Source organism: Sander lucioperca, chromosome 18 (genome assembly GCF_008315115.2).
Source record: "Sander lucioperca isolate FBNREF2018 chromosome 18, SLUC_FBN_1.2, whole genome shotgun sequence".
Taxonomy (NCBI): domain Eukaryota; kingdom Metazoa; phylum Chordata; class Actinopteri; order Perciformes; family Percidae; genus Sander; species Sander lucioperca.
The window spans coordinates 25373245-25396212 of record NC_050190.1 but is presented as its reverse complement, the minus strand read 5'-3'; the positions used below and the strand labels follow the sequence as shown (position 1 = coordinate 25396212).

At 39.9% G+C, this 22968-nt stretch overlaps 1 protein-coding gene across 5 annotated transcripts in view; it reads right to left on the bottom strand.

Moving 5' to 3' along the window:
- pacs2 (phosphofurin acidic cluster sorting protein 2) overlaps positions 1-22968 on the bottom strand; it is a 69449-nt gene that overhangs the window by 21737 nt on the left and 24744 nt on the right. For 4 of the 5 annotated variants that reach the window (XM_035994876.1, XM_031309853.2, XM_035994878.1 and 1 more), the window contains exons 2-9: positions 10457-10544; positions 9818-9907; positions 8538-8663; positions 6112-6274; positions 5102-5175; positions 4216-4296; positions 1670-1729; positions 1269-1423 (exon numbers count right to left, since the gene is read on the bottom strand). In XM_035994876.1, coding sequence (XP_035850769.1) covers positions 1269-1423; positions 1670-1729; positions 4216-4296; positions 5102-5175; positions 6112-6274; positions 8538-8663; positions 9818-9907; positions 10457-10544 — 837 coding nt within the window. The remainder of the gene's footprint in view (positions 1-1268; positions 1424-1669; positions 1730-4215; positions 4297-5101; positions 5176-6111; positions 6275-8537; positions 8664-9817; positions 9908-10456; positions 10545-22968) is intronic. The other variant, XM_035994877.1, reaches the window with a different exon arrangement.

The following is a 22968-nucleotide window of genomic DNA, read 5'->3' as shown; positions in this document are numbered from 1 at the left end:
ATGATAGTTGCCAGGGAAAAAAAAAAAAAAAACATTCTGTAGATTATACATCCTGTTTGGTATCTAATTGTTCTCCAAATGTCTTCATCATTCTGAGACCAGAGCACGACAAATGTTGAAAATGTTGACTCATTTTCACTCCTGCCACCTAAGAAGAGGCAGAAACTGATGTTATTATTTAATAATGTATAGTGACAGGGTAGGAATTTGGCGTCAACAGCATCAGAGAGACTGAAGGGAAAATGACACAAAGAAGAAGTTATTTTAAAACCTCAAAGATTTGGGGCTTTTTTAAATAATTTATTTATTTTTTGGGCATTTGTGGCCTTTATTTTTGACAGAACAGCTGATGACATGAAAGGAGAGAGAGAGGGGGAATGACATGCAGCAAAGGGCCGCAGGTCGGAGTCAAACCCTGGCCTGCTGCGTCGAGGAGTAAACCTCTATATATGGGCGGTCGCTCTACCAACTGAGCTATCTGGGCGCCCAAGATTCAGGGCTTTTAAGAAAACATTCAGGACTGAAGCCCAAGAAGCCACCCCTTCATTTTGCCCCTGACGCCGAGCCGTGCACCTCCAAGATTTTGTAACAAGGCGGACTGGGTCCCACAGACAGAAGAGAAGAAGTCCGTTCTTGGAGCCGCTCTGACTGCAATCAGTATGAACGACCAGATGCTCGGGGCAACCATGCGTGCTGTCCGTACCGCCCAGACCACGCTGACCGCAAGAAGCATTAAACCAAGCAAGTCAGGATATATAAGCCTCAGCTGCTTTGATTTTGATCATTCTTTTTTGAATTTTTTTTATTGAAATGTGATACAAAACTGCTGGAGCACTCTTAAGTTTATGATTATGTTTTAATGAGGTGTCTCATTAACTTAAAGTTGTTTCCGTTTCCGACCCTGCAGAGAATGACAACCATAGAGAAAACCCTAAATATATGCATTAAAAAAAAGGTGACATTAAAATCTCATTGCAATAACGCATTAGCACAAAATATTAGGTAAGTACAGCTTTATTAACAAGGATGTATGTATCGTAAAGCAGCCTTTGGTAGTTTCAGCCTCAGTGTATTCTGCAGGGTTTAAGGAAGGACATGGATATTGGAATTTCAGTCTAATAATGGAATTCAGACTTTTTGTGAAGCATTTTTACTTTATCATCATCATCATCATCATCATCATCATTATCTGGCCTGCAACACCCAATATAAGCCAAGTGTTTCACAAATAAACACAGACATCCTCAATACCGCTGGGAAACACTCACTTGAGTTTGGGTTTTGGCGTGCTGAGGACGCTGTCGTCGTCGTCTAGTTCCGGGCCGCTGTCACTCGGGTTCTCAAACTCTACGCTGTCCAGGTCCAGGTCCTCCTCCTCCACCTCAGGGGGCGGCTCTGCAGGATCCTGCTCAGAGTCCAGCACCTTCAGACACGCACGCAGACACACACAGACACACACAATACAATGATACATCCTGAATAGTGCAAAAGTGAGACAAAACCAAACGTTATAGACAACTAAAGACACTGGAAATGTGCAATATAAAGGAAAAATATAAAATAAAAGTGAAAGTGTTTATGAGTGTCTTTTATAAAGTGACCAGTGCTGATCCTGATGGGGGGGGGCTAAGAGTCAAGAGTTCAAACACAAACGCAAGAGAAAACTCACCTCATCTGAAACTCGGAACCGCTTCAGAAGAGCCACCACGCGCTGCTTGAAGTTCTGCTGCTAAAATACAGGAGAACAAACACACAATCACAAGTCAGTCTGGGACCTACAGTACAGTAGGTAGGATTTACTACAGAGCCCATCAAGAATCCAACACGGTGAAAACAGATACAGCCACTGAGCTCCTGCATTTTAGTCATTTTACCGGCAGTAGATGCATTTGCAGTGTTGCCTGCGTATTGATTTCCCTGCGTGTGCTCATGTAAATCAATAATCAAGCAACATCATGCCTCATCTGCTTTCTGGGGCTTTTATCTCCTGCTTCTGCATACTGATACAACTATATCACCCACAAGCAAAAACCTATTAAAACTGTCTAGTTAAAGCTCATCGTAAGGTGTTCAATATTACTTGACCGTCTGTGTATGAATCACTTGCAGTATGAACAAAATGAGGTGTTTATTGGTGGGGTTTTTTAAGAAGTACACTGTAAGAAATGATTCTGTGGTTGAATTAATGTATTAGGTAAAATATATTCAATATGATTGTGTTTCCAACCATTGTAGCATACCAATGTACCATTGTATTTATCTAATCCCAAATAGAGAGAATATTGAGTTAATTCAAATCAATGTAATCAGGCTAATTTTAATTGAAAAGCACTTCCTGTCAACCTAGCTAGCTAGCAGCTATAATGTTACCCAGCATGCCGTTTGGCTGTGTAAATTTGTAGGCTAAATGTAAAATTATTAGTGTTAAAAATTGTTAAAGTCACAAATAGTTGTGTGCTATGGTGTTTTATCCTATGAAAGAGAGTTAGATGTGGGTTAATTGTCATTGTAAATTTACAACCATGAGTGAGAAGGGTACGAAGTTAACAGAGCTCCCGTTCTGAAGTCATTTGCAGATCAATTTGGCCGTAACGTTCTCTGCGGCGTTGCGCCGGTATTACGGCATGTGAAAAATTCATATCATATGGGAAATTAATATCCGTATATCGGCATACTGCCCAGCACTACTATAATGAGTCGAAAGCACAAAAGTGAATTGCTAATAAAATTCTTATTTGAGTATTTGTTAAGTTCTGTACTTTCTGGGCCATAGACTAGTTATTCCTAAGAAAGAATATTTAGATTTAATTCATTGCATTCATTGATTAAATTCAAATCGATGTGCAGATTAATGTAGATGATTATTACTCAATTATATATCATTGATATGTAGAATTAAATACATTTTTATTAGTACTATTTACACATTAGGGAGTTTATCTTTTTCAAATCAACTCAATATTTTTGTTAAGGTTATAATTAATTTTGTACTGTTTTCTATTCGAATATACTCATATTAAAAGGATAACTATTAAGGGTCTCATTTAATTCATATTTACTCAATACCAAACCATGTGAAATTTAATTAATAATATTGCTTGTAATCTGTTGCCTCATTTTTGTTGAGTAGATATGGTGTATCTTTTCTTACAGTGTAAGTTCAACTGCAGTACCTGAACACACACTGTATTCTTCTAACAAATGCAAAAGCAATCCAAAGTCTTTTTACAGAGAACATACGGTCTGCTGAACTGAAAGGGAAGTCTTGATCCCCCGTCACCTTTCCTACTTTAAAATGCAACAGGAAAGCTTACGCCAGATCAGGTGGGTTTGTCTGTGCTGAAAGCATTACTTGCTTAATAAATATTTATATTTATTACTTTATTTATATTTATTTAATTCCTACACAATCTGGACTGTGGTCATAGCATCTACATCTTACAACTTATTCCCTTTTATATATTGTTCTTAAAGTATATTATTTCTTTTCTTGTTTGTCAAGCAATTCTATTATGTTTATATTCTTGTCTTTTCATAGTCATAGTTAATATTTAATAATAAGCTATTGCACTGTTCACTTTTGCACTACCACCATTGCACACACTCTACCATAGCACCTTATCATGGTCATTGCATCACATGGTCAGTCCATACCAGACCTTTGTAATCACTTCACAAATCGTTAACTCTTTAAATTTCTGTGAGTGTATAATATAGTATAGTATAGTATGTATGTATGTATGTATGTATGTATGTATGTATGTATGTATCTATCTATCTATCTAAATCGACACTAAATAACTACCGTTTTGCTCACAACTGGTGCATTATTTAGTTTAACGTCATATCTTTCCTGTAACTTCCTGAAGAAGGCTGGACGCCAAAATGTGATGAAGTGATGGTTTTAATTTTATTCTTGTTGAATGTGCCAGATGTAATAACGACATTTTGCCTTTCTTCTAATTACGAGTGCCTTTGGATTTTTTTTCCTGATGCTTACTGGATTTGTTCATGCGCCCTTACCAAAGAGCACCGTCTTATTTTCACACAGACCATGGATTTAGGTGAATCATTGGGAAAAAAAATTAAATAAAAAATATTGATTCTCTTTAAAAATCGTCGCAAAAAAATCACAATACATACGATTTTCGATTTCCCCACCCCTTGTGGGTAGGGAAGCTCAAACTTTCTTTATAGTTTAGCCAGGCCTCTTACTCTGGTGATGGAGGGGGTCCTTACAATCGACCTCCTCTGCTTCTTTGGCTTTCTCACATCGTACTCGTCATCCTCCAGATCCTGGAAACAACACACAATGACGTTAAAATACAGCCTTTCATAAAACAGCCAAAGTTTGCAGTGGTGGAATGTACATTTACTTAAGTACTGTACTTAAGTACAAATTTGAGGAACTCTTTACTTTAGTCTTTACTTTCCATGCCACTTTCTACTTCTACTCCGCTAGTCTCAGAGAGAAATATTGTACTTTTTACTCCACTACATTCATCTGACAGCTTTAGTTACTAGTGTAATGGAAAATCACATATTTGTCTATTAACATATCTTACTATTGCTTTACAAATTAAGATTTTTATACAAAACACATGTAGTTTATAAATTATGTTTTTTTTATAAATTAAACTAGCCAACAGTATAACGGCCTACATATACAGCTGAAATAATTAGACCATTAAACACTTAGTTGATTGACAGAACTGTTTGGATCGTTTCCAGTTTCTAAAATGGGAGGATTTTTCTGCATTGAGTACTTTTACTTTTAATACTTTAAGGGCATTTTCCTGATGATACTTTCATACTTTTACTTAAATAACATTTTCAATGCAGGACTTTTACTTGTAACAGAGTATTTTACAGTGTGGTATTAGTACTTTTACTTAAATAAAGGATCTGAATACTTCTTCCACCACTGAAAGTTTTTCTTAAGAACTCATGAAGTGCAAGTACAGATCTTTTATTCCAACTGACTGAGTGCTTAATTATTACCGGCTTGCCACTAACCAGCATGAGGTTAATTGATTTGCCTTGCCTCATGATGAACTTTAACAGCCTGCCTGCCTGCCAGTGATTCCCAGAGCCGACTCACCTGTACCTGCACGGCGTCGTCACTGGCCTCCTGCTCCGAGGAGAAGCTCTCGTATTCTTCCTCCGAGTAGTTATCTAAAGCAGAGAGAGGACAAGTAGGGAGTTTAATCAAGGCTGGCGAGCAGAAGACGCCTCATACATATTTCAATGACCCTTTAAATTTGACATCAGAAATCAGAAAAAGGGTTTATTGCCACAGTGAGTTACACCTACGTGGAGATTTGCCTTGGTGAATGGTGCATACATACACAAACAAACATTTTAAACGTAAATAAGAAATAAACAAGAAATACAGAAACTAGGGCTGCACGATATGAGGAAAATATCACGATATTGGAGGGAATGATCGTTTTTGTATCATTATTCTCATGTTCATTGAAAAATAATAAAATGTAAATAATTAAAATGATTTATGTGATTTGTTAGTTAGTCCGTAGGATATGATTTGTAGACCAGGACGTTGATATTGCGCCGCACCCCCCACAACCCCCCACCGCGATTTGGATATTGCACTGATCCATATTGCGTATTCGATAAAACTGTGATTAATTGTGCAGCCCTAACACAAACAGAAACAAATGTATACATACAAAATAGATGTTTAGCATAAGAAAAAGAGGCTGAATGGGTTGAGTGAAGAATGCAAAAAATATATAGTAAGTGCAATGGGCAGATGTATAGTCCAGGATGAAGGTTATTGCAAAGTGTGGAGACTAGGGATGGGTGGAGGGGTTGGGGGCCTTGTTGGTGAGGCTGACTGAAGAGGGGAAGAAACTGGTTTTATGGTGTGAGGTTCAAACAGTCCAGGCTCTAAATATTCATGATGTACAGTACACACAGATCGCGAGGCTACCTGAATTTTATTGCTTTCTGCACAATTAGAGAGGGGAAAAAACACTCTGAACCCTGTGATCTCTGCTCCGTTTAGCCCGTCGAGCATATTGGGTGATTACGATGGCTTCCTGCCGTGTTAACCTCAGAGGGGGCGGGGGGATGAAAGGCAGAGTGTACCGGAGCATTTGATCTTCTGTCCTCCCTGCAGGGCTGCCTCCTCGTGGTCTATTGGCTGACTGGACAGGGAAAAGATCCAGATCTCGGCCACCTTGCCCAGCATGTCTTTCTGGTTGCTGCAGAGAGGCAGAACCTGGCCTCCCTCAGTCGGGTGCTGCATCACCTGGGAGCGGGGAGAGAAAGGAGAGCAGAGGCACAACATGAGAGAGATGGGGGGGAATGTAGTGAGCGGGATATTTCACGTCCATGTAGTCCTTTTCCTCGACGTTCCACTTCTGGGATTGCTCCGGTGCCGCAGGAAATTCCGTTGGATGCACGACTTTTCGCCGATATCCGTTACCTTCTGCTTTCTTTGTATTGGCATTTTAAACTCCGGTGGATTTCTGAGGACTGTGGTTAACTGCTCCTCAGATCTCTGCAGGGTAAATCCAGACAGCTAGCTAGACTATCTGTCCAATCTGAGTTTTCTGTTGCACGACTAAAACAACCTTTGAACGTACACATGTTCCACCAAAACAAGTTCCTTCCCGAGGCTATTTTGCAGCGGCTCTGTGCTGGGCTTAGCGCCGCCCAAGACGATTGTGATTGGTTTAAAGAAATGCCAATAAACCAGAGCATATTTCTCTCCCATCACGGAATGCTGTGTGGACTAGCCAGACCCTCCTCCACAGCGCTGTGGAGGAGGGTCTGGCAATGCAAGACTAACGTACATGAGACTGAATGATCTGAGCTTGCTTCGCAGATCTTTTGATTCTTTGTACCCCAAAATTGTCCATTACAAGAAATATACACGCCTTGAGAGACAAAATTGCTGATGCACATCTTAGGACCTTTATTATAATAATAATAATAATAATAATAATAATAACAACTTTATATATACAGCACCTTCAAAAACAGAGTTTGACAGACAAAGCAAGGCAGAAGAGGTCAATAAAACAAGAACGCAAAAGACACAAAACATAGTGAGAAGACAAAATAAGCATATAAATATATTTTTTTATTATTGGGTAGATATCAAGTTATCTACCTGCAGTCGTCAACTCTAAATACCATAATGCATTGCAGGCCCAGATATACTGTGTTAAATTTGAATTGAATGTGGAATTTTGGAGATAGAATTTGAATTGTGAAATGTAATTCAAGTGACTGAGGCAGAAAGAAAAAAAAAAAAAAGTGTACTGTAAAACAGATTTCCCGTTCTAATTATTCAGGTTGAACTACTGTAACAAATATTACTCTGTTGGTATCACTGTTTTAAAACCCTGTAATGCTTAAAATCTAATTTCATAAGTAGAAAATCCTGAAAAAAAGTTGTAGTTGCATATCGCTGAGGGTAGTCGACTTGATTTCAAAGAATTGTTTGTATCTTAATTACCTTTTTTGCTCTCTTTCTATTACCTTATCTGCACAAACCCACACATTCACACCTGGGAGCTGCTCAGTTTAACCAGCCAGCGTTTTCTGCTGTTTGAAACTGAGGCTCTACTGAAGCAGCTGTGTTTGGCTCAACAGGACCTAATTATTTACTCAGTGCCAATAAATTCTGGACAAATGTTACACTCCAGAGATTAAAAACTCACAGCTCCAACCAGGTCACTTCAGGACAGCGCCGCCCCAAATCTGGACGAGTCTCTCTGTTCTGTTGCAGTCCGGTGAAACCAGCCTTTAGCTGTTTACACCGTACATATCTCGTGTGGTATGTTGTGTTAGAGCCTCTTCATATCCTTGACTTAAAAAACTGAGAACCATTTCTTCTTCTTCTTCTTCTTCTTCTTCTTCTTGTGGTAAAGTACAGTGGGTTTCTTTTTTTCCCTCACAGGCGCCAAAATGTTTTCTTTTTCTTTCCTCAGCTGCTGAAATATGACCTTAATAAGCTCCACAGAGCCTTGTCAGCCATATGGGAATGTCTTAGTGCAACTGCAGCATCTGCACTGGAAGATATTCATCTGAAGGAAGTATGTTATTTTTGGCTTGACAAAAACAGCCTCAAGATTACTTGTCTTTTTTTTTTTTTTAACAAGGGAGTTTTCCTTATTTCTCTAAGGATAATTAATACTGAGAAAAAATGAAATTATCTGTAGTCTTTCAAAGATAAAAGTATTATTTTTCCAACTAATTAAAGGGCGAAAGAGCTAAGATTTATAGTACAGGAGGCACTGCCAATCCCCAGGTGACGATGAGGAGGACCAGGTCTAGTAAATGTCAACCTGCAGCTCCAACATCCACCATTTTCTCATTATATTTCCACAGTGGTCCTGACACAAACAGCCTGTTAGAGCTGATGCACTCTTATGCTCCTGCCTCCAAAAAGTGCAACGGGAGTAAGCTGCAACCTTGTTTTCCCCTACAAACAATATTAACCATCATGAACTTTTACATAGATGACATGGATGCAGGTTTGTTACAGTGACGTCATATTGTACCTCGGCCATATCGATAGATCCCACTGCCAGAGTCTTGTAGCCCAAGATAGTTCGGTTCTTGTATCTCTTCCGCCTTTGCAGCAGGATCTGCAGCTTGTTTCCTTCTCGTTTTAAGAAGTGAGGGTACTGAAGGGAGAGAAAACCGGGAAAAGAAGAAAAAGTACAAATGACTCACTTAGAATTTAACTGCTCATATTCTATATTTTTCTTATTGTCAACAAATCCCATCAAAAGACCAAAACCAGCAAAGAATCGACCCTTTTTAAGTAGTGTCTGTGCATTGCATGATGAATCTTATTGCTCTGTGCCATAGAGCTCCACTGTCGCACAAAAACTATTACACAAAAAAACACCAGTGAGCCACACTGCTGCACTGGGTTACATGTTCCTTCACTAAGATATACATGGGTACTGTAAATGCTCACCAGAGCACCAAATCAACTGAAAATAGTCCCCGAAAAATAATGTGTAATGCTTGTAAAACCCCTGAAAACTTGACTTTAAATGTAAGTATTTCTCTCATATATAGAATATGCATGACTTAATAAATTCATTCATTCATCTGATAGGACAGCCTAGACATGAAAGGGGAGAGAGAGAGGGAATGACATGCAGCAAAGGGCCGCAGGTCGGAACCGAAGCCACGGCCACCGCCGCGAAGACTGAGCCTCTGCACGTGGGCGTGCGCTCTACCAGGTGAGCTACCCAGGCGCCCTGTCATAATGTTTTGATTGAAACGCAGCTAATTATGTGACTATTATCACCTTTTTCAAATTGAGCCACACCCACAGAAATCTCTCATGTGACATAATCAACTGTTGTGAGAAGATGATCAGGAAAATAGGTATTTAATAAAACTACAGTCCTCTGCTGTTTTGGGAAATTATTTAACCTTCTTTATTTGTGATTGTTTTTAAAGTTGTACATCTTCAGAAGGAACGAGGGAAGCTGGAGAAGTTGTAAAAGCATAGAGAGAAGGACTTGGATTTGTTGGCAATAACAAAAATACAGAATATAGCCTTATCTTTTAACACTGTATTTCAGCAATATACAAAAGAGAGCTTCATATCTCTTGATATCTAATGCATATTTGAACAGTTGCCATAGTAACCGGTTTAATAAAAACTCATCCCACACATACTTAAATCTGTAAGATCTCACTTCAATAAAAAAAACAGCAAATAAAGACCCAAAAAATATTCATAAATGGTTTATTTGGCGACCTACAATGTTTATTTTAAGCCAAACAGCAGCATGGGGACTTTTTTTTTTTTTTTTACCTGCAGTGAGAAGGTGAGAGCCAGATCAGTCTCCACAGACCCACTGGGTGGCAGCACTATCTCATGGGACCTCAAAACCCGTTTGGAGCCCTGTGGAAAAACATAAAAAGAAGGTTGGTGTTCAATTTTGTGGGAACTCTTCCCTAAGAGGTAATCTGTGTCTCTGTTTTTCCCTCTGCAGCAGTGGTGCAATGCAAGTAGAATTAATTCAACAGGATTCGACACATTTTAATACCTGTGAGAACATAGTGCAAATCCTACAATTTTACAAAGCAAGCTAGTCTATTTTACTGTACATGTTTAATGCATTTGACCTATTTTCTGCTCAGCAACTGGTCACAGTTGCATGGGAACATATCTTTGGCAAAACAATAGACCCCAATATACTGGATCACATCTCAAACAAGTCTCTTACAACTCGTTTGAAGGTGGAAAAAATTAAAAGAACAATAAAACATGCATTTAAAATGATCAGCAGTAAAAAAACAAACCACTATGGTCCTTCTTCTGCCCTTCATCAGGGGGTGAGATATATAGCACGGGTTGGACATATTAGATATTATTCATATATATTTATCTGTTTGTGTGTAGCAGGTTTGTACACGCCCGCTCAATTGTGTCCGTTTCTGTACAACATACCTGGATTTTAACCGCTATGACCACAGAGATCAGCTCTTTATCAAGTTCCCTCATCACTATCAGCTTCTTCAGAGTCAGACTGCATAATCTGAAGAGAGAGAGAGAGAGAGTTTAGCACCACTGGGCTGTTTTTTAATGTGCAAAAACAGATGAGTCATTCACACACACACACACACACACACACACACAAAAACAGACTGTATTCATTAAACGGTTTACAACTGTAAACACTGCATGTCATCATCAATCAACAAGTTTAATGACCCTGGGCTGGCATGATCATTTCACAACATACAGCAGGTGTTAATGTGATACTCTTATGCTGAGCGGCTAGAAATGTGTGAGCAGGCAGCTGTCAGTGTTTTACCAGATCAGACCATTACATTATCTTGGCTGACATCATTAGCTTATCACAGATTTATTGATATCTCTGTATATGTGTAGGCTGATAAGTAATACAAAATGGCAGGACAGAAATGCCAAAAGTACGTTTAGAGGTTGTGCCAGAATAGGTTTATGTGATTTCATTTTCAAAAAACACCATATCTTTGTTGTACTGCACATTGCTGCAGCTCCTCTTTTCACCCTGTGTGTTGAGCTCTCTGTTTTAGCTACAGAGTGAGACATCTCACTTCTGTTCCATCTTTGTTGGGAGTCGCACATGCGCAGTAGCTAGGTAAGGACTACTAGCCAGTCAGAAGCAGAGTATGAGGGCGTGCCACGCTAGCAGCTAGGTGAGCATTATAACATGTGTTCCAAAGTGACCACGTTTGTCTCTGAAGTAAAGGCTGGACTACAATAGAGCTGTTTGGAGCAGTTTGTGAACAGTGTTTTCTGTTGGAGATGGTAAGTCCCTTTGGGGTGGACTTTGGGCTTTTTCACTTTGTAAACCTATAACGTGCACAACAAAAAGATATATAACACAATAAAGGAAAGGGAAAAAGCCAAAAAGCATAATATGAGCACTTTAAGGTAATTCAAATGTTACATACTGTAGTTTGTCCACCAGAAAGCATATTGCCACGTTAATTTCTCTAGATGTAAAATGTCCTTCTCAGTTGCACACAAATGGAAATACAAATAAAATTACAACTTGTTTCTTCTTTCTGTTTATGTACGAAAGGAGACAAAAGAGATATGTATTTATTTGGTGCATTTAAAAGGTACTAGTGGGTGGATTTTACTAAACTTTGGACAAAGCCAGGCGAGGTATTTACCCCTGCTTCCAGTCTTTATATGCTACGCTAAGCTAATCGTGTCCTGGCCCTAGCTTCCTATTTAAAGACAGTGATAAAAAATTTAAAATGTTTTCTCAACAAAAGACTAAACTGGTCACCGGAGCGACTGAGGAAGAACTGGCTAAAGATCACAGAAACATTTCAAAATTCCTGCACTTGTTCGACTAACTTAATGTGAACCGAGGGTGTCGTGGCAGGCTGAGCTAAATCCCCTTTTACCACCACTTTGTCTGAGTGGTCCAGTAGACAGGCCTCTGCGAGCAGAGCAGGATAGAGACACTGGAGCAGGATGGTGGCATCGTGGTGGTGGGTGGGTGTGTGTGGGGGGGGGGGTGCTGCTTTAGCAAGCCCGTCACGATTCTTTTTGAGACACTTCCTCAAAAGAAGAAAGTGAAAAAGAAAGTTTTTTGTTCTTTTGAGCCACTCTTTGGTTCCTTTGACTGAATCATTCAGTAGAGCTGCTCTGAACGGGCTCACAATCTAAAGGCTTATTTTGTTTTTTTACTGCAAAACCAACGTGGAATGACATCACTCCTAAATTATTCTGGGGTAAAACATTGAATGTCGTTCAGCAGCGGGAAAGGCTATTCAACAACAGCAAAGGTCCAAGGCACTTTCTTGCAAAAAGTTAAAAAGCCTTTATTTACATGGCTATTTCATGTTGAAATTGTTAGTATATTAAAAATAGAGCTAGGTAGCAACCAGATGCACATTACTGTACTAACAATTTCACTATGAAATAGCAATCATAATAAAGGCTTTTTAACTTTTTTGCAAAAAGAGTGCCTTGGACCTTTCTTCTTTTTTGAACTTTGGTGTTCCCTTCCAAAGAGCACCTTCATGATTTGATTTTTCTTCTTTTTAAGCAAAGGTTTATTGTCACACAGAGTAAAAGATGTGGGTCAAAACTGTGTGACAATGAGTGACCGAGGAGAGAGAAAAGTGCTCAGCGCTGAGTGGAGGGAGGCAACAGTAATACACCGATATCCACTGTCATTTAAGGACTGAGGAGTTGACTTTGGATGTAATTTAACTCCTCTCCAATTCTCCTACTTTGAGAACTGGAGGCAAAACACTGACGAGAAAAGGTGAGGCACCAAACAAAAGAACCATCAGGGCTACCAAGTCAAGGGCTTTCAAAACCACACAGTGTGTCACAGAGTGACATAACGCTGCATCTCTGCAGCAGGGGGGCATCAATCAGCCTCGAGAGAAAGGAAAACATCGGGACGTAGAGAGAAGAAGCGATGACAATGGCAGGTTTGAAGAAGGCCCAGCAGGCTGAATGAAGACCTTTCTCTTCTTCAGCTGAGCTCAAGAAATCCCAAGCACAATGGACACAAGCCAATGAAGGCTTGCATTGTCTTCAGTTCTCACACAGACAATACGCAGCATTCTTGTACTCCTGTTTTGTATTCTACCCTGTTCCCATTGGTCCCAAGCCCACAACACCATCTATTTCAGTTATGCTAGGTGACTGGATGTTGGTTTGCGTAGGCAGCCAATTGATATCTGCCACACAGACTGCTCTGCTAAAAAGTCACATTTTATCCCACACAATGGCTTTATAATTTAAGTACTGTGTGCTCGAGCAGCTAATCTGTCCAAAGGAACAGCACTAAAATGATATGTCTAATGAAACAGCACTCCATTTGTAAGAGGATCTGTACTGACCCATTTCTCTTTGGTTGGTGTCACACAATTTTGAGATGAGTGCAACTTAAAGTGGTATTATTTAAAGTATTTATTTATTATATTTATAGTGATATGCAATAGCGAAAAGTGTCAGTACGCTTCAAACACAGCGTCCGTGGAACAGTGTCGTGGAACCTGAACTTCTCTTTCAAGCTCTCTCTTTTCATGATCAACACAAATGAAAGGAGAGATTCTCTTAAAGTATACACACTTGGTATACATATAAACACTTTTGCCGTTGGATGTGTTCAGACAACACTTATTTGTTATTTAAGACCATTCACACATACTTTCCTGTGTCAAATGCAAATTGAGGCAGGCCATATCTCCAGTCCAGAGGGTGGTGTCATACCTGAAGCAGTTTGGAAACGGCTAAAAATCCCAGCAGAGGAATAAAAAAACCCTAGTATCTATCCATCAACTACCACAAACACACAGATGGATGGGTTACATCAAGACAAAGGTTGTTTGTTTTTTTGCCACCATAGGCACTCGCTTTCACTGGTTTTCAATGGTTGTGCTGAGCAGGGATGATATACACACTAGGACTGTTACACCTTCTTTATGACTGCAAGTCCTGACATCGCTGGAATCACTCCACTTCCCTAAAACCTTCTGAAATAGTTACACTAGGTAGAACTAAAGAGTACTTATAGGCGTGGAGAGAAGTGTATTTACACCTTTTCAGCAGCTGGCTAGAATGTGTCTAGCTCTATTGAATCTGGCTCTGTTGAAGCAGTGATGGAGTACTCAAGTCCTGGACTCGGACTCCAGTCCGACTCGAGTTGCTATTCTCTGGACTTGTGACTCGACTTGGAGTCACGCACTGATGACTTGGACTTTGACTCGAGGATTTATGAAATTGGACTTGAGCATTCATGAAATGAATGCATGGACTCGGAATTTGGATGACGTTTCTGGCTACTTTTTAATGTGTAATAGGCAGTGATGGAGTACTGGAGCACGACAGGAGTCGTTATTCTCTGGACTCGTGACTTGACTTGGACAGGAAAAACTGGGAACTCAAGACTTAACTACAACAACACTGGTTGATGCAGTGAGGAGTTATCAGCCTCAGCAGTAAGTGTAGGCCGGACGTCCTCTCTGTTCCTTCTTTGATCCACAGAATGATATATCAGAGCAATACAGCCAAGTGCAGAGATTTCAATCAACAGCTGCTGCCTTTATCACTCTGAGCTGAAGTCGAGGACACACTCAATGCCACCAGTTAATGCATTCGTGCCCTGAGCTTCTGTCTGTGTGTTTACGGACACACATTCAACACAGCAAAGCACACTGCTGCTGTTTTGGCGCTGCAGCAAAGCAACCTGTTCCGTCCCATCGCTGCAGCCCCAGAGGGACTCTGGTCTGCTGAAACACACAGCCCACTGCCTGTAGCATGGCCCTACCATATTCTGATCCAGTACACAGCACAGATGCTCTGGCATAGGCCGGAGGGGGAGGACCAGCAGGCCCCAGTATGGTGCCCTGATAGCACAGTCACAATCACTTCATCTGCCAAGAACAACAAACCAACAGGAATGTGTTTTGGTGTCACTGATGCAGAGACGCAACAACACCGTACTGAGTGTAAACACATAGTAGAGGGACAACACGCTTATCAATATTTCCTCTGTGAGGCTGACAGGATGTCATTTTTTTTTTTAAATAGATAAAAGCTGTGCATAATGTGATAAGAGTCACTGCTACTTTACTACTGCTCCTGCTGCCGTTGCTTCTTTCCTAATACCATTTATATTTACTTCAGTTCTGGACATTAGTACAATTTTGAGGTACTAATTATCATTTTGTGTATCTTTATACTTCTATTTCTCTCCACTGAGGTAAATATTGTACTTTCTACTCCACCAAAATGTATCCAATGCCTGGAGAAATGCCACTAATACTACTTTCAGTGGCAGAATGTCACTCCTTAAAAACTAGTACTTGAAGTACAGTAAGTACTTGAGGTACTTCCATTTTATGTTACTTTATACATGCAATACACTACATTTTGGAGGCAAAAATGATACTTTTTACTCCACTACATGTATTTGACAGCTTTAGTTACTAGTTACTTTGCAAATTCACATTGTTAATATACATTTTAAATCAAATAATAAATTACGTGTTTCTATGGATTAAGCTACACCACAGAATATTAAGTTCTTAAAAATTAGCCCACCTTTATCAGCTGCAACATTAAAGTGATGAACACATTAATGCATCAATAATTGTAATCCAACGCTCACGATGACAATGTCAACATGCTAATGTAATATTTACCATGTTCACCATGTTCTTAGTTTAGCGTATTAGCATGCTAACATTTGCTGACAAGCAAATTAGCACTAAACACAAAGTACAGCTGAGGCTGATGGGAATGCCATTTGTTTTGCAGGTAATTGTGTTAAAGCATTGGACAAAGTGGGAGCATGAATGTCTTTACAATCCATCCAATAGTTTTGCAGACTTTACTCGGAAAACCACATATGTCAACCTGATGGTGGCGCTAGACAAAAAGTCAAACGATCCTTAAAGTGAGGAAGATTCATCCTCTGAGTACCATGGATATCTGTACAAAGTTGTACGACAATACATCCAGTAGTTGTTGAGGTATTTCAGTCTGAACTGACATAACCGCCGCTGTTTAGCATCGCTAAAGGTTTTGCATTTAATAGGTTGTGTACATTGGTTATAGAAAGAAAAGATTGGGAGGGAAATAAAGGTCCAGGGCCAAGTCAAACCCAAGTTCCAATCCCACATACAGTCGACCATTAGATGGTGAACAGTTGCTTTGATAATGTAAAATGACAACTGACTGAATCTCTGGATCTTCACCTCCTGATTTGTAACATGCCAGAATATTTGGCTGAAAGAAGAGCCAAGATCAGTAAGAGGAGACGGTACAAGCATGGGTTACACGAGATGACACCCTACACCTGACCCTAAGTCATGAGCATTGCCAGTCATTCATGTGCTTGTCTCTTGACATGCTGACTCTGGAGGAACACAGATACTAACAGTATATTTCAAGACAGACAAGACCTCAGACTATTGGACTTAATGGCCGGAAAGCTGTTCTTTTTCTGGGGGCACAAAAAGGATAGAAAAATGTGTTTTGAACTGTATTCATTGACACAAACAGCTAACTAGCTATTAATATCTTGACATTAGTCTGGCATTGCCAGGTGTGGTCTGGTTAGTCCACACAGCATTCTGAGATGGGAGAAAAATGTGCTCTGGTTTATTGGCATTTCTTTAAACCAATCACAATTGTCTTGGGCTGCGCTAAGCACCGCACAGAGCAACGGTGCCTCCACAAAATAGTTTTGGGGGAACATGTGTACATTCAAAAGTTGTTTTAGTCGTGCAACCGAAAACTCCGACTGAACAGATAGTCTAGCTAGCTGTCTGGATTTACCCTGCATTGGGTTTTCATAAGGGACAGTTGTCAAGAGAGCGGCATGAGAATAGTCAGAAAGTGAGCGCAGATGTCGACTGTGTGAAGGTTGGATAACAGAAATATCTGAGGTTCAGTTTCAACTCCTGGATTTGATCCTTCTGAGAGTCGGGGCAACCGTAGACAGCGAACCCCTCTGCACCGAGCAGCAAGCTGCATGGATAATGACATTTCCATACTTCACACTGCTACTTCCTGCTCCAGCCCCGGACCTCACCAACACACAGAGGCACTTAAAAATAGATGCTTGGACACGACGTAAGAATTGAGTTAATAGCGTATCAGATATCATGAGAGGAGCCATTGTAGGGCTTCCATTTGATTCCTCGACCGGACAATGGGTATTCCAGGAAATTTGAGCTAAAAGGTGATTTTTTTTTTAAAAAACACTAAAATGAATGATCATTTAGCCAAAAAAAGAAAAATGAATCTGCTTTTCTGTATTCTTGAAAACTGATGGTCCTGTACATGATTTTATCCAGCAGCAGCAGCAGCAGCAGCAATACTGTGTGTTGTGTACTGTATCATTGAGAGTGAGGCTTAGCAACCAAAGGGTAAAGGATAGACTTTATATAGGATTTATAATTTCATATTTCTGCATTATTTGTGATTGAATGTCACAGCCGAGCTCAGACAGAGCTCAAAGGTGTTATTTAAAGTTACAGCCCCATGTCTCTACTGCAGTGCACTGTAATAGGATTTAAAGACAGTCAGTAATGTTTCAGTTCTGTATAGTGAAACTGCAATTCAGTGATAAATAAAGCATTCAGTATCATAATAAGAGATTGGACATGTCACGCTTTTTTTAAACTTTCAATCTCTGAAAGAAAATCCAATTTCTGAATCCGCCAAATTGAAATTGGATTCAGGCCTACTCTGCAATGTCCAACAACACTTCAGCGCTGAGCAAAAGAAGAAAATCATTTTCAGAGCACAGCAGTTGTGACTCCCCTGACCTCCAGCACTCCCACATCTTTCACAAACCTCAGGCTGGCTGAGCTGGCACGCCAGACTGCATCAAATTATACTGAACCACCTTTTTTCTGCAACTTCACAGTTATTATTCTGATCTGGACTTGTTCACTAGTGTGTAAAAACAAAAAAAGATTTGTCAGTGTTTCCTGAGACTCAGAACTTCTCAATATGTGTCCATCGTTTGCACCGTCTGGCTTCAATTGTTCAGGTTTTGGCAGATTTAAAGAATTATTGCAGCTCTTGCTGAAGGCGGTCAGCCTTGTGACATTACAGTAGGTTTTGCTTTCCTAATATCCCCGGTATGCTCAGTGGTCTGGTGACTGTGGAGAAAAAGCCACACATGTCAGCACTCACTGCTCTTTCCTAGATTACACACTGCATACTGGCATGGCTTCGGTCCATGTTTGGGATTGTTTTCCTGCTAAAAAATGAATTATTTTCCCCACAGCTGTAAGCCAGAAGGAATGACTTGTCTCTGCAGAAAATAGTTGTACTTCTAGATGTTCAATGTTAAGTTGAGTCTGTCAGAGAAACAGGCCAAATATCCCCACCCACCTGAATTGTTCCACAGCCAAGTTTGATTGAAGTTGTTATACACTGATGCACTGTCTTTCATCAATCAATGACAGATTCAAAAGACTCAATGTTCAGATTTTGGTGTAATTTGCTCCAATTTGTCAATGCTAACTTAAGCATGCTACAATGCTAAACGACACACTTATGCTGCTAAATGCAATGCTACTCCATGAATACATGTTAACATGCTGACCTGCTAAAAATCACATGCTAAACAGCAACATATTAATATGCTAATGCTAGCATGTTAGCAGCGGGTTTAAAAGCTATACATTAGCGTTCAGCTGAGGCTTACAAAATGCAGTTTAGACTGAAAGTTTGTCAATAAATAGTTATACCACATAACTCGTCCTAAAAAAACAAACTGACACATTTCTGTTTAAATAAACTAAGAGCCATGTTAATTAGTGAGCTTTAAAGTTAGGTCACGATACGATATTATTGCGATTTTAAACATGCAATATATTGCAATTTATTACCTTTTTTCCCAACTTCACATGATGTCCTTTGTCACCTTTGTCAACATCTGTTTTATCTAAAAAAAACATTTCTGTTTGTTCATCTCACTTCAATTTTACTGCTGCAAAACGGGATTGTCAAGCAGAGAAACTGACCTACAACAATAACACATAACAATTTGTGTAATATAAGATCGATACTTTGCGTCCATGTATCGCAATAAATATAAATCGTAAATATCACAATACTGTGCTGTATCGATTTTTTATCCCACCCCTACTTGAAAAAAGGTGCTGATAGGTGGATTTTAGAATTTTGGTTAATTTGGTTAAGTCTTTAAACTAAGCTAGGCTACTGCTTCATGGCTCAAACTCCATACTTAACGCGCATACAGATTGATATTAAACTTCTTTTCTAACTTTATGTGTATTTCTTAAAATGTCTACTTCTTTAGGAAGAGCGAACCTCTCTCTACTTTTTCCCAACATTCTTGTTTTATGATGTTTAACGGCTTTAAACTGTTACTCTTGTTTCAATCAGTTCATGGATTCACAGCATGCAGCGACCTCTGGGTCACTTTAATGTTTCCTCACTTGACCGCTCCAGGCCGGCTGAGTCCAGCTCAATCCAAGAAGAGCAGAAGGATCTGATTACCTCTAATATTTGAAACACAAGACTGGCAATAAATCGACAGATGCTGCACATACAGTCCCACACACACACACACACACACACACATATTATATATATATATATATATACACACATATACATACATACATACATACATACATATATATGTGTGTGTGTGTGTATATATATATATATATATATATAAGCGCACACATGTTTTTTTTCACTGTCTTTGTGGGGACCCGTCATTGACATAATGCATTCCCTAGCCCCTTACCCCTTACCCTAACCATAACCTAATTCTAACCCTAATCCTAAAACCAAGTCTTAACCCTCAAACAGCCCTTTAACCTTGTGGGGTCCAGCATTTTGGGCCCCACAAGGCTGTGCAGACCCCACAAGTATACTGGTTTTTGGACCCCACAAATATAGTAAAACAAGCGTACACACACACACACACACACACACACACACACACACACACACACACACACACACACACACACGGGAAAAAGGGCTTCGGGTGCTTTGGGATTTGTTAATGTGAAGCAAACAAATGAATGTGTCCAAACTGACCACTGCCGGTCTGGACAGCCTGTGATAATGTTGTTTAATTCAGACACATTGGTAGCTGCTCACACACTGCATGGATTTCCAGGGTTGCCATGGAAATATTTTCTCCTTCTTTGGTGCAGGTTAACCATCACTTATGAATAAAGTAGAGTGCAGTCAGACAGTGTGTGTGTGTGTGTGTGTGTGTGTGTGTGTGTGTGTGTGTGTGAATCTGAGTGCTCATCTCTTTACAGGCTGGAATGCATTAAGTGCCGATCCGATGAACGTTAAATTGATACACTTCTTCTGTTCGGACTTTTCCATGAGGGCACCACCGTCAGGAGAGCTGAAGCATCAAGGATCCATGTCAAACGAGTAATGCATTTCACTACAACATGTATCTGTTTTATGTATAGTCACTTTTCCTATTACAGTTTCTCACTGTTTTTTGCAGTCTGACAACTGTTGTCAAATCTGAACAACAAATCCACATAAATTGCCAAAGTCATTTAGAAATAAACCTATTTGGAAACTGTAATTTTATTCTGCCTGTCTTTACAAAGAGATCACTACTTTCCACAAGCTTTCTGACTACAAAGAAACTAGTCTCGCATTGCCAGACCTATCTCCACAGCGCTGTGGAGTAAGGTCTGGCTACACCACACATACATTCTGGGATAGGAGGGGGGAAAAAGCTTTTTTCTTTAAACCAATCACAATCGTCCTGGCGGCGCCAAGTTCCGGACGCAGCAACTGTGGCTCTGCAAAATAGTCTCGGGAAGGAACTTGTTTTGGTGGAACTTTTACACCCCGCAAAAGAAAACGCCACATACAATATTAAATGAAGTTAACTGTTCACAAAATATAGATCCCACATCTTCTTTAAAACTTGCCATTTTCAGCGTGTAGCTTGCTAGCTCGGAGTTTGTGGTTATTTCCCAAAGCAAACAGAGTTTTAAAACAGCAACACACATCGCTAATTTTCCTGGAAATGAACTGTCGTTGATCCAGACTAGACTACAAACAAACCAAAAAACCCACTGATTAAAATATGGACACCCAAGTTCAGTATTGCATTGGACTGACTGTGGACCTGATAACAGAGGCCACACATTGTGACAATGACTCAACTAAACTGCTACCTTCTGACATGTTTCAGTGATGATAACGTCATTGCTGTATGGTCGCTATAGTTACCTGCATAAGGGTGGTGGAAGAGTTCTAAATCAGTGGGCACGGAATATTAGAATGTGGGTAACCATAGCAACAATACAACAATACTGCTGCCATTCGTTAAAATAATGTCTACTGTTGATCATATCTTTTATTATTCATAGCTATGGCATAACTGGAAAATAAGTAAAGTATTACTTTTTGTGGATTTAGTTTTTGCACGTATACATGTGTTTGTGATTGAGGGCTAATGTAAGTGATTTATTAGTATACGTACAGCGTCTATAAAGACTCAACAAATGTTTATATGAAAAATCTGTTGTGTGTCCATTCTTCATTCCGACATCTGATAATCATAAGATTAGAAGTCATCATACTGACTCTGTCTGCATCCCCCTCTCATGCAGCTCACATGTTTTCCAGTTTCATTAATGTGTGAGCTGAAGTGACCTAAATTCTCTGGAAAAGCAACATCCCCTCTGTCTATCTTTCAATCAGTTTGGCAATCCTTCCCTCTCTCTCTCTCTCTCTTTCTCTGTCTGTCACTTTGGGACTCACTGAGAATAAATGTGAAAACAAGCCTTCAGAGACACTTTGAAAACAACTCCTCAGCTGAAGAAAGTTGAGTGTATTTTGAGAGATGCCATTTTTCGACAGACTAAGAGGAACCTTGGAGTGGCTGTGCAGGGAGGCAGATTATTTTCCCTGTCAGAGCACAAATCCTTCATCCAGCAGCGAACAAAGTATGTCACATAGGAAAAATGGTACAGGTACCCATAGAGGCCTTGGAAAACCAAAAAGGAGAAAGGCTCACTTTCTCAATTGCACATAAACTTTCTGTGGAGAGATGTTTGCTGCAAATAGGAATTTAAGGTACTGTAAACAAATATTTCAGAACTGAGGCTTAATATACTTAAAATTGAAGATATATTCAATCTTACGCACCACCTACTTTCAATTAAACCTTTTTACATTGCTCTCAGACTAAAACATTTAGTGCACTTAACTACGAATTTCAATCACACCGTTAAAGTAACAGCTCCAATCCCTGTAGCAGCGTATATGTCCATCAACTGCCATAAGTGTGTGTGTGTGTGTGTGTGTGTATATAGGTCATTAACTTTCAAAAAGAAAATCAATCCTCTGTCATTTTCTGTTCCATTGCCCTCACATCTGCCAGCAAGTGAAAGGCTTCATAAACGTTTCTGCATCCCCTGTAAGAGCTGCTGAACATTTAAGATGTGATTATAATAGCTGCATTTATCTTTCCATTGAGGTGTGCAGTCTGTTCCTCTCTTGATGATGGCCACTTCATTACACCCTTTCACACTTTAGAGTGAGACTTGGTGAGGAAACATCTTGCACCCGTCGCACAGTACAGACGGGGTTACTGTCACTATAGTAACTGGGATTACACAGGCTGCAGCTTGCTGTACACATACAGTGTGAGTGTTAATACTGAAAGGAGATCATTTTGCATGCTTTGACATCAAAGAAGGAAGAAGCAGCAGCAGCAGCGGCCACATGGTGTCCTGCCCGCCAGGCCCACTCTAAACATGCCTTACACACTCAGGCTGGAATGACCGACATGCCATACCTTCTGTAACACCCCAGTCACCAGCGGCCCCCCGCCGCATGCCTCACCCGCTGCAGACACAAGACGGAGTTGGTAAACAAGATGCATGAGGGAATTCTTTCTTTCAAGGTATTTCTGCTTTGTTGAGCATTTCAGTCCAGAGAGGCAGGAA